Source organism: Gymnogyps californianus, chromosome 2, assembly GCF_018139145.2.
Source record: "Gymnogyps californianus isolate 813 chromosome 2, ASM1813914v2, whole genome shotgun sequence".
NCBI lineage: Eukaryota > Metazoa > Chordata > Aves > Accipitriformes > Cathartidae > Gymnogyps > Gymnogyps californianus.
Genome location: NC_059472.1, coordinates 156,905,919 through 156,922,109, shown reverse-complemented (window position 1 = coordinate 156,922,109; position 16,191 = coordinate 156,905,919). Strand labels below are relative to the sequence as shown.

The window sequence follows — 16,191 nt, the reverse complement described above, 5'->3', positions numbered from 1 at the left end:
AGCAAAGCAAATAAACAACAGAACTGCTTAAAGAGGTAATAGGAATAAGATAGTAGCAAAAATACTGTTGCTCCAAGCTACTTTGCTGAAGTTATTTGCTGTCTACTTTTGTCAGGGCCCTGAGTGCACTAATAGCCCTTAATGGCCCTGACCAGCCTCACGCCTCTGCCCGGGGTCCCATCTAAGCTCAGGTCTGGGCCTTCAGTGATGTTGTGGGTGCACCTGATTTCAGCTTCATCACACCAGTGCCTGTGCCTGCCTCTGCCTGGGCCCCGATCCACCACTATGGCCCTGCCCGGCCATCCCAGGGCTGTGTCCGACCCTGGTTCCCTGCACCAGGCCGGATCCTGACCCCCCACCTGCAGGCTAATGTCCTCAGCTGTCCCTACCCCAGGGAGGTGCCCGATGCCCGGGACTGGGGGTGCCCGTGGCTGCCCTCCGGCTGCCTTGGCTGGGCGTGGGACGGGCTCTGCCTGCCAGGCCTGCTGCCCTGCCTGCCCAGGGGCTCCCAAACCCCCTCCAGAAGGAGCTGCCAGGCTGCAATGGTGTGAAAATGAAAACACTGGCTGCAAAACAGTCGAGAAGCAGCTCCAATATGCCTATGTTGAATTAAAGCACTGTTGTGAAATTGTGCAGTGTATACAAGCTCTGATTATTCAGATATACTGAGGAAATGCGAATGTAAACTTTTTTAATTACCTGTCAACAAAAACTACTCATACACAGCAAATAGAATTTTGGAAGTCTACAGTACACATCAGATTTAACGAGTTAAAGAATGACGAAACCAATAGCGTTTATCTCATATTCATTCACCTAAAATGTTTGCAGTTTATAGGTTTGCAAAAGGCAGTCCTATTTCCAGGAATGGTAAAAATACTGTTACTGAGATTTCTAGGTGATTAATGGCTTTTCACTAAACAAAACATTTCAGAAGAAATGCCTTATTTCCCTTCTGAAGAATAGTTTCCCATGAAAGAATCAAAAATCTATTTTATATTTTAATGTAATTCACGTATTTTTAGGGTTCTGTAAGGAAGTATGGAAGTTGCCAGTTAAAAACTTTGAAAAAAACCCTCTGAAAAAGAAAACATATTTCCATCCAAATTTTCCACCAAGTAAATCCTGCTTTCCAATTACTCAAAATGTTCTTTGGAGACAAGAGCATTTATTTTTGTATGACTGGACAGCACTCTAATCTTACCATAATAACACCATTTTCTATTACACTGCAAAGATATTCACGGATGTATAGTCAAAGCTGTAAGAGGTACCTTCATCTTCATGTTGCCCCAAATCAGACATGCTGTACATTCTTCAAAAAATACCATTAAATATCAATCTCCTGTTCACATTAACCCCACCACAAAGTATTAAAAGTCTCTGTAAAGTATTAGGACCATATATTTCTGTTAGTTTGGATTATGTCTAATCCATGTGCTATTTGTTGTATTAGCTGGAGCTTTTTTAGTGCTTTGGTATTCCAGATTGCTTCCTTGTGCTATTTGAACTTTGGATGTCATGGAGAGTAGACTGCCATGGCCACAGCTGTCTTTATCAGAAATGCAAAACTACGTGGGGCAGTATTTCTTTCGGAATCTTCTGAAAAACACAATAAATTCACTTATGGCTGTGCACTTTCCTTTTTCAGGGCTCCAAATGCCATTTATTAATGTCTACTGCTGAATTTCTATTTATGTTTTGGGGGAATAGAAATTTCAGACCTTCAAAATTGTAGAATGTATCTGTGGCCACACGTTGCCTCTCTTCTTTCCAAAAAAGTTTGTTATTGTCACTCTTAGTAACCTTTATTATGTGAGATTTTTAAATGAGGCTGATCAGGACATTTTCTTGGTCTTCACCATTTATTTCCTGTTGGTTATTTTTCAGTTGGCAACTCCTTTCATTCAAGGTTCTTTCTCACCTATCGCCCAGCCTCCTCAAAAGACAAGCCAGCTCTGCCTCTTTTCTGCCCTCAAATAATTAAGGATAGCTTCCACAAAGCCCAGACGTTGTCAACACCACAAGGTCAGTTTTATGTGGTGTCATTAACAATGACACTTCAATTAATGGAAGCCAAAATAGACAAACATTCAAAGCAGCCCCTTCAGCTCCCCTCATTAAAAAAAACTGTGAACCTAAAAGTAGCAACATGTCTGTACTACAGCTAGAAAAGCAGCAGCAGAGATTCAAGAAAGCTAAAGTTGTCCTGCCCAGAGCTACTGATGCTGCATGAAAGGAAATTCCGTGATCCCACTATCTCATTTAATTCTACCTTTAATGCTACCTCAGATAACTGTAAGCAACACTGCACTCTGAACTACTGACCCATTTTACAGAGAAAATAGCTGTAAAACCAACAAAAACTAATGGAAGACCTTGATGAGATTGGGAGGATTAAGAAAGGGGGAACCTTGAGGATATTCCTTTTCACGTAGCAAAAGAAAGGCCTCATATGGCTATGTGTAAGTCTCCTATTTACTGATGTGGAGGAGAGAGTGATCGTCAGGTTGGCTTAGTTACACTCAGTCAGTCCTTCTGCATGATACAGAGGGAGAGGTGTGTGTGTGTATGTGTGGGTTTGGAATGCAAAATAGGCACCTTTCTTACTGGAGAAATAACCTTAACAGCTTAAACCTTAACCTTGCTTTACACTTATGAATAAGAGTACCATTTTGGTAGTCCTGTCTAATTTCCCATTACTAGCTGCATTATGAAGCCTCTCTTTGAGAGGTTTATGAAATTCTTTCCAAAGCCATTTCTCTTTCAGTCTACATCCCTTCCTCAAAGTTAAGATGTCATATCTAAAATTAAAAATGTTGTCTGGCATATGGGTCTCACAAAAAAACATTTTGGAAAGCAAGACGAAAAGACTCATTTAACTGTGCAGCCACTCAGTCCAAAATGAATAAAAAACCCCCTAGACTTCATTTTTCTTAATGAAATCTTTTTAGAACTTTTTGTTGTAGAACCCTGTTATAAAGTCTACTGACTGATTTTTAACATTTTTGACCATAAGATTTCACTTTTCATTTAAAGGTGAACAGAAATGAGTCAATTACTTGGTAAGGAAAAATTCTAAATACTGAATAAAGACAGAAGTTTGCAGCGGGCCAATTTTTATGTATTTTCAATCACTTTTATTGGGAGCTTTCTATTTTTTGTAAGAAGACAAGCCATGGGTAGTAGGTAAAAAATAAATTAGTGTTTTTCCATACAGACCTCAAAATCCATAGCTATTATGAGCTATTTAGAATGCAATTCATTTGTCCTCTAAAAATGAGTGCGCAAAAAAATATCCTCTCCTCGGCTTCCAGCTAAGGAGCATCCATACCTCAGGTGTCAAATTATAGGAGGAAAGAAGAAAACAAATGCAGATAGAAGCTAATGCAGTCTTCATAAAATAAACAACTAGATTTGCTAGAGAGCACTACAGAGAGGAAGGCACTGCCACAGATCTTTGGAGAGTGACTTTCTTGCCTAAATGGAGTGTAATGCTCTCCACTAATGGAAGAGTATGTGTTAATGCCTGAAAATCCCCCAAAGGGTGCAAAGGAGGAGGTCCGGATGTCTAACAGTTTGTCGTTGGCAAATGAGCAGAACTTACACAAACTGGGTCCTGTGGTTTTAATATATCCTTAGCATTGTTCAAAGAATAATTACACAGTATTTATACAGTGTTTCCTTGCAAAACACACTATTGCTTTATTAAGCCATGAAGTAAGCAAGTCCTTTGTAGACTCCATAGACAGTGATTTTAGGTGCACTACAAAAATTACTCAGTCAAATTCTTCAGCCCATGTTATGAGGCAGTTCAGGTAAGATGACTATAGCATCATTTTATTGTGTTAAAAAAACCCAAAACCACACCACAATCACCTTTAAATCTTTCCTTTATGTCTCCCTCACTGAGAAGTATTAGATAAGATATTCAATACATAATTGCCATCTAGGTCAAAGGAGAAACTACCTGTCCCATAAAATTTGGATCCTCCAAAATTCGGTAGCTGTGCATGCCAGCCAAATTCTGGAGCATGTTACATAGAGGTGTGACAGCTTCTCAGGTGCCCAAGAAGGTAATGAAAAAATGCCCACTGATTTTGATAAAGGAGGCCCAAGCCTCCAGTGGAAAATCTCAGTGAACCTTTATTTCCAAATTCTAGACAGGACCTTCACTAGATTTCATTAGAGCTTTTGTAAGGTAGGTAGCACATACTAAAGTTAGAAAACTATGACAAGGGCTGTATAACCATCTTTCCCATTCAAGAAAAAGTGAAATAGGATTTATGAATTTATTGTAATGAATTATGTTTCAAATGTACTACAAGTTTTAGGTGTGGAGCTAGGACTTGGACTAGTTCCAGCTTGCCAATTTTCATTAGTAATTCTTCTTCATCAGCAGTCAGAGTATCACTATGACAATCTGCAAGCCTCTGTTCAAAATACTCCTTACATCTTTGTATGAATACAGAGAGTTTATTAGGAAAATAAGGACATAGAGAATGGGTATTTTTGGAAATCCAAATGCATATATTTAACATAGGCTCTTCTGAACAGGTTCTTGGTAAAGGTATCTATAACGTGAAGCATAGGATAAATTCTCCTATAACATTAAACATACAGTTTTTAAGGGTCCATTACCACAGGGGCTTTATTCCAGTCTCCTACAAAATGGAATATTCCCTTAGTTTCAGCCAGGCATTCAATTAAATGTATAAATCCTTCCATCGCTGTTTTATCACTACCTGCAGAGCTGAATCAACACCATCAGACATACTGTCTCCTTCCAAGACATGAAGTTCTTCCACAGCAGTTTGCCTTCAGCAGGCAATCCTCTTCCAGTGAAGAGAGGCTGTGAAGAAAATATTGACAGAAAACTTCTTTCTTCCCCTAGGGAACCCAAAAGAAACTGGTGTGCATCACAAGGATACCCTTGGAGCAGCCCAGCATCTGGATCACAAAAGTGGATCTTGAAGAAAGCTTGACTTTCAAAGCCATATAATAGCTAATAGTGAATTTATTAATTCAAGATTTAATCTGTTAAGCTGGGCTAGTAATTATTTCTCCATCTAGCTTCACACTAGTATTATTTATTTAACAGCCGTCTCTCTTCACCACTCATATAAATAAAAAAATCTAAATGTAGATGAATTATTCCAGTAAGATTTTGCTTGGAGAGATATTCATGTAAATTATTCACTGTTATTATAATTTTTCTAATTGCTGATCTGGATTAATAAAAAGGAGAAATTATAGTAAAATACAAACTGCTGCTGATCCTTTTAATTATTTTATTGTATACAAATTGATATTAGAGTATGCACTGAGGGAGTTACACATTTAAGTCAAGAAGAGGGGTGAAGAAAGCATCATGAGTTGGGACTCATGTTTATGCTCCAAGGGCACTGCAGATGGCAGGTCCCTGAGCTACCATAATCATCTTCAGAGCGCATTCAAAACAGACTGAACATGAAAAAAACAAATACACTATGTATCACCTAGTTCAGCCAAAGGAAAACAACTGCACTGCAAGAGCTGTAGTATTCCAAGGAGCCCAGTTATTCTGAGATGATACATACCCGGACTACCATATCAAAAGGCAGGACACTGATGAGGCTTAGGGCTTTGTAGAACTAATTTGAAATTAAATACTTCCAGCCACTTAAAGATCATTTAACAACAGAAATTTAATGATTAGTTTTTGATGTGACATTACTTTGTAAAAGTCAAAACTGTATTTTGAACTGAAAAATGTTCAGTTGCCTTTAGATCTAAAATTTCTTTCCCCTGTATCTAAGTCTCACTGAAAGCCCACCCTTCCTTTCAGTATTTTACCAGAGGCGTGCTGGGCAGAACACGTATGCAAACGAAGCACGACAGGAAGCACTTTCACCTTTTCACCAGTAGGTCTGTAGGGACTGCTTTCTGCTCACAAGTTCTGGCATACGGTTTACAAAAGATAACGGATCATAAACCATTAATACTTTTGTCATTAAAAAAAAATAATAAATACACACTTCCAATTTTCCTAAAAAGCCAAAAACTTTTAACCTCGTTCTGCCCTCGCCACTTTAATGTTACAGATTTGCTTTTCATTTGGCTGTCTGGATTTATCCATCACCTTCGTATTCTGCTTGCTGAACAAATGGCTTTATCAGCAGCTCCAACTTACAAGAAAAATGTCATTTTTTCATAATCTTATGTTCTACTCACATGAAAATGTGAAATCTAGTAAAATCTAAAATTAAAAAAGAATAAACTACATCTATTCCTTCTTTCTTCTATTAAAGTACAATTGGCCGTATCTGTATCTACATATTTCTCTTTCTATGTAGAGAGAAAATAAAAACAATAAAGTAACAGAGAAAATTTGGTTTTTGAATGCAACACTACTGTCCAGTTTTTCCTTTGCATGACTCTATGGTACCCTGGGTGTGAATCTGATCCTCTGTCTGGGAAACCCAGAGATCATTCCTGCCACTAGTACTTTACTTTCAACCATAGCTAGAGAATGCTTGGATCCAAGGCTTTCAACTTTTCCTCAGACTTGTTCTTTCTGCTGGTCCTGTCATCACCAGCCTGCAGCTTCTCTGCCAGTCAGAAAATACTGGCAGCAAGAGCTTAAAACATGAGAATGCATTTGCTCCCATCTAGTGTCCCACCCAGTCTGTGCCTAGTGCCTGGCACACCTCTCACAACATGCTTGCTGCAGCTGTACTTTTAACGCAAAATCTGCATAGATTCTAAAATACATAAAATTATAAGCACAGTACAGACAAATACAGCAACTGCAACAGCAAAGAAGGTAAAGGGAGAAAATCTTGAATATTCCAGTTGTCTCTACATTACAGCTTATCTTTTCTTACCTTTGTAGTCCACTGGCTTTGCATTCTTTAGAAGTTCCATGCACCTTGTTTCCTCCTTGTGAATCTCCAGCTGAAATCTGCATTCTGGATGGACACCATTCACCTGTGTCAAATTAACAAACAGGCCAGGGTCTTGAAACACGAATTAAAATGCTTTATGAAGGACGCAACTACCGTTAATAAAAGCCACAACTTTAACTGGCACTGGTTTTGCGCCAGTATGTGCTAGGCATTTTACAGGCACAGTCATTGCCCATTTTGCTTCTCACACATTGACTTTTCAAAACAAAATGTTAAAATAATCTACTAGAGCATTCACTGGTTCCTTCCTGTAGCATTTCAAGGCCAATTGTCATTTACAAGAAAATTAACTTTCTAGTGCATTCACCAATATTGTTGCATGAGACTTTTTCCTCCAGAATAACTGTGAGTCAAACTGAAGCAGGAAAGTAAACACATTTGCTTTTTTTCCTTTTGTAGTAAGTTAGGAAGCTGAAAGTTTAATACGAATCACAGAACACGAAAACCGATCAAACTGCTTTCTCTTTGACATGGTAAATTTTGCTTTTCTTCCCTTTTCCACCATGTATATTTTATCTCCTGAAAGGCCCCAGAGCATGATTATTTGATTCAAGCAAGTGCTACACAGGAGGAAAACCCCACTCCTTTAAAAATGAAAGCACTATTGCCTTTACTAATTTATAGCCCTGCCCCCAGTTCCTTGGTTTTCAGAAAGGGTTATTTATGTCCACAGGAAGAGACAGGGATGTAGCAGTATTGGGGAGAGAAACAAGACACCGGGAAGTTGTACTGAAGTCAGTTGGATTCACAGAGGCAGACAGAGCCTAATAGAGAAACATGCGGAGTCCATAAGAGACTGCATGGGAGAAATGACTGTAGTAGGTGACAAATGGGAAAGTAGGAAACGTCACTGGAGCTGAAGGGACAGTGAGATTAGCTCAAATGAAATAACATCATAATGAAATAAAACATGAATATGCAGTACTTCAGTCATCCTCACGCTTGTAGTTACCAAGAAAAGGACAGTCTCTCTCCAAGTTTCTCTCTCTTTTCTCTCTCTCCCCCTTACTTTTTTTAGGAGACATTTAATAACAGAATCTGGTAATAATCTCTGATTCATGAGACTTTTTTTTTTTTTTTTTTAAAATGGCAACACTTAATTAATTAAGTTGTGATCATGGACCCAGAACCTAGGACCCAGAGTTAGGACTGAGAACCTGGTTATTCTGCAGTCTCCTTGTGGGCAAGCCACTTGCACAGCTTTTAAAAATACGGCGTAATAGCCATAAGCATAACAGCAGGAGCTGTTATGAAAACTCACGAAAACGTGTCTCTTCTCCAAATGTCTCATTTCACCATCGACAACATCAGAACCTTACTTCCTTTTCCCCATCTTTTCTCTATATTGACTATTGAAATTACATGTTTTCAGGGCAGATTTTTTTTTCTTTAAGTGAATTTGTAGCACTTATAATAGAAAGTTCAGTGCTATACTGAAAATATCTGTGTTTTGTTATGTATTATCTACTTTCCAGATAGCTCCCATGTAAAATAAAGTCCCATGTATACATAATGTTTTTAACTGCATTCTCCTTTCATGTAACAGATTTTGAATATTTTTTTTTTTCATTTGCAAACATTCGGTAACTGAGAGTACATCTACTCATCAAAAGTATTATATGGTCTTGGAAAGGTAGGTTCCAGTAAATAGAAAAGCTAACTAAAGGAGGGATAAATCAAAGCAGCTAGTGCAATTAAGAAACCTGCCGAATAAGTGACTTCTCTCTCTCGTACTTCTGAAAGAACTGCAAGTTTCCCAGTATCAATGATCTAATAGCAAAGGTTACTTTGAGAACATAAATTTGTTAGTACTCAAAGGCAACACAATGTTACTTTGCAAACCTGGGACACATGCCAAACTGTAATGTACTTTGTTCTAATACATACACCTGTTTCATTCAGATGTACTTCACCAAGCTAAAGAGATTTAGGGTTCCAGACTACATGGCACTGACTACGTCTTGAAGCATATCAAGAACCCCAAGATGGATTTTGAGGGCACTTGGCACCTTTCAGGGCTGGTGCTCATCCATCTTTCCCTCTGCTTTACCAAGGGTAGGTTATCCTTTGTAACCACTGAATACAGAACCGTGTGCACTGTGTTGCGCATTGTAAAGGTACACAGTTAGCTGGAAATCCAGCTGAGGAGCCTCTCTGCGTTTTTAGTGGCTTAACAATTTTTAAGGCACCCAGAACAGCAGTTTGACTGGAAAAACATTTCTTCTGACAAGCAGCTTACATTTACCTTCAGCATGGTTTCCCGACTTTTGGTGGAAATGATCTGTTATTTTAAATTTACAGTAACAAAAAATGGAAAGATTTAGAGGGCAGATTTTTTTATTTTCCATAAATCATGTTTCCAGCAACGTTATAGACTTACAAACAACTGAAGAAACGCTTAAAAATATAACGATGTTAAAAGCAGACGCCCTAAATTTGAAGACTTTAACATTCTCAATGCTTTGTACGTTGTTATCCGGTTGCATGTATTAAAGAGAAATTAATCATGCAGGATTTCCCCCCATATTACGATTGCCAGCGACCCTCTAGACCGTACCAGGGCAGCGCTCCGTGAAAACTCATCGCAAACTAGTGGTGGCCACCGGCTGCCGGGGAAAATAGCGGGGAACAAGTGACTCGGCGACGAACGGCCCGGCGCCAGCCCCCCTCAGCGCCGCTCCGCCGGCACGGGGATCGGGCCCGGCCCGCGCTGCCCCGCCGGGGCGGAGCCGTCCCGGCCCCTGAGGGGCGTCCGGGGGTGCGGGGCGGCGCCCCCCGCCGCCGGCGCCTCCGGCCCGGCCCGCCGCTGCCTGTGCGGCCGGGGAGCCTGCCCCCAGGAGCGGCGGAGGGGAGACGGGCTGGGGGTGCCGGGGGGCTGGTGAGCCCTCTCCCCTGCGAGCTGCCCGCGCGGGAACACCCGGTGAGCGCCAGCGGCGGGAGTCACTTGTCTCCCGAAGTGAGTGCGGCGGGGACGAAGTCTCCGCACCTGCTACGGCTGCCGCTGAGCCCCGCGCCCCGGAGAACGGGGGAAGCTGTGAGGGAACCGCCAGCCCGGGGGGTGGGTTCCGCACAGGCACCTCAGGGACGCGGGCGGCGGGCAGAGCCGTACGGGTCACCCCGTCCGCGGTCTGGAGGGGCGAGTTTTACCCCTCTCCCAGCGGCGCGGCCGGGGCCGGGGGTGAGCGCGGGGTGACTTACCCGCCCCAGGCTCCAGCAGAGGGAGAGGAGGAGGATCGGCAGGTTCCTCATGCCAGCCAAGTGCCGGGGCCGGCCGGTTCCGCTGCCCCCCGCCGCTCCGCGGGCCCCTTTCGAAGACGGCGAGCAGGAGCCGGGTCCCGCCGCGGCACCATAGGGCCCGGGAGCCGCCGCCGCGCTGCCGGGGCGCCGAGCCGAGCCCCCGCCCCGCGGGCGGCCGCCGCCCTGCGGCTGTAGGCGGCTCCCGCACCTGCCCCCGGCCGCCTCCCGCCCGCCCGCCCGCCGCTCCAGAGGCCGTCAGCTCCCGGCCCGACTGAGTCCCTGCCCGCCGCCGCCTCTCTGCGCTCAGCTCCTCCTCTAGACCCCGGCCTCCTTCCCTCCCGCTTCTCCTCAGCCCCTCTCCTCGGCTTCCTTTTCTCCTCCTCCCTCTCCCTGCCGCGGTTGCTCCCCCCATAAGAGGTGCGAGTCGTTCCCCTCAGCCGGGACACCCCCCGCCCATCCCGGCGCCTCGCAGGTGCTCCCTCGCCATCCCGGGCCGCTGCCGGGTTACGGACGGCATTCACCCCGCTCTGCCTGCCTCGAGGTGCCGGAGAAGGCCCCTCTTCTCATGCGTACACATCCAGAGGGGCCTGGGTGCCCGTCCCGACAGCGTACCGGTGCCAGCACTGGGATGCCTTTTGCCCGTGAAAGCATTAAAATAATCGAGCACAGTCTCCCCAAGCCAGACACACACGAAAAGCCACACACAGATGTGAGGTAAGTGAAGTGATCCCTGGTAGGGTCAGTCTTATCACTGGGCAGATCAGCAACTGTATTACAAAATCTGTCTTCCCCCCAAGCTGGTTTTTTCGAGATCTCAATAGAGGACCAACAATTTAAGGCAACTCCATGTTATTGCCTAGCAGTTTACACCAGGCACGGATCTTGGTTTTGCCTCACAAGGCATATAAAATATATAATTAAGTGACATTTATGTTAGCGCATGCCTTTTGTTATAGAAAAAGCAGAGTTTATATGCTGCCTTTTAGCTGAGAATGAGACTAAATTAGAGTTGTCTTTCCACGGTCTTACTTGTGCTGTAATTTAAGTACTATATATTAAAAGGGACTGAGCGGGCAACATAAAACTCTCCTAAATAGCCTTATGCCACCCAAAACAACCAGCTATAAGCAAAGCCAAGGACACTTCGAGGAAAACGCTGAAGAGAATTTTCATATTTTGTAATGCATTTGCAAAAATTCTTTTCATATATTGAGAAGAAAAAACTGATTATAGCGTCTGCGATATCATGAAAAAGAAATACTACAAACTGTAATGAGCAGTGTTATAACCTGCATGCTGTAACAGAAAATAGTACCCCTTTGGATTGACTTTGATCTGAATGCGACAGGTGGACTGAAATGCCAAATTGCGCCTACGCCTGAAACAGCCGGGTTGGAGGAGGACCTGGTTATGCCACTAGCTCTGAGATTCCTGGGCAGACTCTCAGGTTAAACCTCTTGGAAATGGAGAATTGCACAGTGCAACCCCCCTGATTCCCGAGACCAGTGCCCGAGGTTCCTCTTCAGGCTCCTGGTTATTGACACATGCAGTCTGGGGGTGCTCCGCACAATTTCTTAAGAGCTATAGGTCTTTCCAAAATAACAATCTCAAAACTATTTCTCTAATCTTATCTTTCACAAGAATCTGATGTCTTATCATTATTGTAAGGCTTTGGAAAATCCTTTCTGTCTTGTCTCTGTTTAGAAGTTACTTCTTGCACTTTGTGATGACTGGCATCCCGCTAAGAAAGCAGTCATTCTCATGAGTGAAATTTATACATGTCAGGGCTCTTCAGGTACTTCAGCAGTAAACCCAAGAGCAGTCCCTGCGTAGAGGAGCTGTCAGGCAGGCTGTACACCAGCTGGACTGCCCCAGCAGCTGAGGACACAAGGGTTGCCAGACACCAAAACCCAGTGTTTGATTCTTCGAGCAAATGATTCATTAGGCTGTTGAAGCTGAGTAGCCTGGGAAACCAATTAACAAATTAGTGTTAACGTTCTGTGTAGAAACAGTCTTGGGAACCGTCATCATTATGCCTTCTGTGGAATGCCAGAAACTAGTATCTCGCGTAGTAGGCAGTCCACATATCCCAGAACTGGCAAAGAAGTTTTGAAGCTTGCATCTCTTCTATCAGAAGATTGTCCAGAGTCAGAGTTTTGTGATGTTTTGTTTTAAATGAATCAGCATTTTTAGGCGCAAAGAAAAATCATCAGTTATTTCTCAACCATTTATTTTGTCACTATTCCCAGTGACTCTTTGACACCAGATGAAAGAGATGCATCAAATACTGATACTTTGATAGATAAGTTTAGATATGGCTAAGTGCTTTTTTTTTTTGCCTGAAAAGAATACAAATTATTGATCGATGAAGCCCAGAAAACGTGGTTCTTTTCGCTTAAACATAGCACAGTTCAGTGCCCTGTTATAGGAGATGTAGAGGGGAAAAAAAGAACAAGAATGGAACTAAAACAGCTGTGGATATATAGAGACATACGAATGAGACTGATGATACTCTTATGCAGCAAAGAACAGATAGGGTTATGAAGGAACCAAGGAGTCATATAAATTTAGACAGTCAGTGTAGATTTGATGCCATTTCCAAGAATGGCCTGTCAAATTCAAAGGAAAGAACAAAGAGATTTTGTGGAGGTATCCATGAGGCACAGAAGGACTGCACAGACATGGAGGAAAAGGATGGAGTCCAAAACAGAGAGAAATTCATCCCCTCTTCACAACAGAGGCAGTAGAAAAGTAAATGCAGTTTGATTGAAATAGATACTATTTTGAATCAGCAGAGCCTGGGTGTTACAGAGGGCAGTAAAAGTGGAAACGGAAAGTTCAGCAGCAGGTAACGGGCATAGTGGCAAGCAGTGCCAAGGTACTGCAAGCTCTCTGCTCCCACAGCACATGCAGGAGCCAAAAGGTTTGCTCCAATTCCAGCTGTTGGAAAAGTCTTACCTACCAAGGAAAGGTACATGCCAGTAGAGTTGTAAGTAACAAGTACCTTCTGCCTGGCCATCTGTCTCTTCAGAGTCCTCTAATACATAGTGTTGGCAATAAGTAGCTGATGTGATTTTGGTCAGGCCCATGGAGAAGCAGCTAACAGCTTTCCATACTGAAGCAATGACATCAATCCCCTTTGAGCTGAATCCTTATTTAAATTGTTTGTGGAGTTCAAGATGTTTTGACAATTTGTATTCTATCCACAAATCATGTTCATGTCGTGTATAAAGACTAAAAAAACATTGCTTTCATTGTTTAGAAGGAGATTTTCTTCTGTTCAATCATCTAACAATTATTGTTTACACAATGCATAACACACAGTTGCCAGAAATACCTGAACTGCGTAAAAACTTAGGATTTCCCTCAAAGCATGTGTACAAGCCATCTTGGACAACGTGCCTCTTTGAAGGGTGACTATCTCTTGAGCTGCTCAAGCTATTTCACATGTTTTTGAGTCTTGCCTTCGAGACCGCAGAGAAATTTTTTGCTTTCACTTTATGTGGAACGTTGTACTGTTCTCATTGCAAAAGGGATGTTCTTCCTAAGTCTTCACACTTAGCAAAGACACTAGGTCTTCATCAGATATTCCTAAGTCTCTCAAAGGCACTCTCTACTGTCATCCTGCATTTTGTTAGGCTTTTGTTTTTTCTGCAGTCCAAATACTTAAGGGAAGATCTCATCAGCCATGGAAACAGACATTAGAGAGGGTTTCCAAGAAAAAGGAATTGTGACTTTAATGTACGTGCTGTTTGGACCTTTTATATTGGAGAAGATTAAAGTTCCCCAAAATTTTAGCTTTGGTAACTATTAACATAGATGATTTTATTCAGCCTCTTTCAGTGGTCAGATGGAAGCACAACAAAGAAGGTGCCAGGCCTGAGTGGGGCAAACGATATGTCCTGCTCATGACAATGGGAATTCAGACCTTGGACAGGCTCCAGGGGACATATGGCTATCACACCATCCTTTGAGAAGCAGCACAGTGTTGCTACTGTCCAACAGTTGACCCTCCTGCACCAAATGTTGTAGTAGCTGCAGTAAGAGAAGAAGGTGAAATGCAGGTTCTCTGAATAAACAAACTCATCAGTGTATTTTATCTGCAGCTCCAGCAGGTGTTCAAAAAGTTCTTCTAGTTATTTCAAACTTTAGCTGTCATTACTGATCATCTTATGTCTACATAATCTCTTGAACCCTATGCTTGTTTCTTAGACAAAGAAGCAATACCCTGCAGAGGGAGAGTTTTCTAAGGAAAGGCTGTCCTTAAGTGTCACCTCAGCTTTTTCATTCTTTTCCTTTTCAGGATCCCCAACAGTGCCCTGCTGTCTCTAGGCATGAAGAGTAGCTTCATGCTGTAGCTGAGAGCGTATCTTCTAGTGAGGATGCTCAAACTGCTCCACAAACTGCTTTTTTGCAGTGGCCTGTGAAATGGCAGTTTACCAACATCAGCATACCAAATGCATCCAAACAGCACATATTCCTATCCAACAACAAGTGATATGAAGAACTCTTCAGAGTGGTCTTTCTATAATGTGCAAGTAGCCTGGCTACTCAAAAATATGTTTCTGCAGATTAGAAATACAAAGAAATTCTATGAAAACAAAGATACTTTTCTTTTTTGGTATCTTAAGCTCACAACTTTTAAATGGCTTGTTTAAGGAGATGTCTGTAACTGTGAAGTCTTCAGTCAGAATGTGTCACAGGGACATTGTTCACCAAAGACAGAGTGTAGTCTATAATACGTAGTGTAAAGTATGCAATTTTGTCCTCTCTCCCTCAAATTTATAAGACTCCCAGGTCTTTTGTAATTTCAAAAGAATGAGAGAAGTCCCGTCAGTATAATGAACTTTCCAATTTCTTGGCCAGGGTATTTTATTTTTCCTGTTACCATTATAGGCAGGTCCTTTCATTAATACTTATTGAACACATTAAATTAATAGGTATTCTGCTACATTCGCATGTATAGGTGAAGTCAAATCTGATCTTTTAAATTTATAAATTAAATATAAAATAAATGATTTGGGTATCTGGCATAATGGAAAATACTTGGCTAATGTCATTTTAGCTATGATTTGCTACAAAGCTCCAGGTTTGATCAGTGATTTTTGAGGCTTTTACTGGACGTGAAGAAATCAGATCTTTTTGTTCTGAAAATTTGAAGTATTTTTTATTCTGATACAATGAGAGGAAAATTGTCTCCATTAGTTTTAGGGGTTTTGTAATGGTTACTTATCATGATGATAATTTTTTTGTACAATTTAAAGTAAAGGATAGACTTTGCCACAAAACTCTAGAGGCAAAACTCAAAAACTGCAGAAAAAATGAACTGATAGAGTGGCAGGCAAGGCTTTAGAAAAGTAGAGAAGAGTAAGTGCAGAAGGGAAGACAAATGAAAAAGAATAAAATACAAGTAATATTTATCAAGAGGAGTCAGTACCAGCTTAATCCAATACTTTTCTTTATTAAGAAAAAGTAAGAAAATGTCTTTCTACACAAAGAAAAGACATTAGATTTATTCTAGATAGCTGTCAGTAAAGCATTTGATACAGTGCCATAGAAATTGCTAGTTAAAATTGAAATGATGGAGCTTAATGAAAAATCTGTTTGGCCAAAATGTGGTTAAATGAACCTGACAAATAATGTTGATGTGTAAATAGGAGGATAAAAGGAAATAGCAGTGAAGTTCCTCAGAGATCAGGCTGGGGTCCTATTTTATTATTTTTAGTAATTATTTTCATTTTTGACAAAACAAAATTTGCTAATGATTCAAGGTGGTGTCAATAGTAAGCAGTATCTGGATATCCTACAGAACTGGATCAACTGAAAATTGAAAGTACTAGAAAAAAGTTGGAAATTTAATAAAGCAAAATGGAAGGTCATGTGCTAAAGAACAATGAACAAGTGTTTCCACCATAAGCTAAAGGGCAATAGCAGGAAGTCCTGGGTGTGCTCAGTGTGTGGCAAATACGAGTATTAATGTGACATGGCTGTGAAAAATAAATGTGAT

General features: G+C 41.6%; 1 protein-coding gene across 1 annotated transcript in view; it reads right to left on the bottom strand.

Moving 5' to 3' along the window:
* Positions 1-10,196, bottom strand: part of VIPR2 (vasoactive intestinal peptide receptor 2) — a 58,256-nt gene extending 48,060 nt beyond the window's left edge. The window contains exons 1-2 of the mRNA XM_050891593.1: positions 10,146-10,196; positions 6,867-6,969 (exon numbers count right to left, since the gene is read on the bottom strand). Coding sequence (XP_050747550.1) covers positions 6,867-6,969; positions 10,146-10,196 — 154 coding nt within the window. The remainder of the gene's footprint in view (positions 1-6,866; positions 6,970-10,145) is intronic.
* Between the last annotated feature and the right edge of the window lie 5,995 nt (positions 10,197-16,191).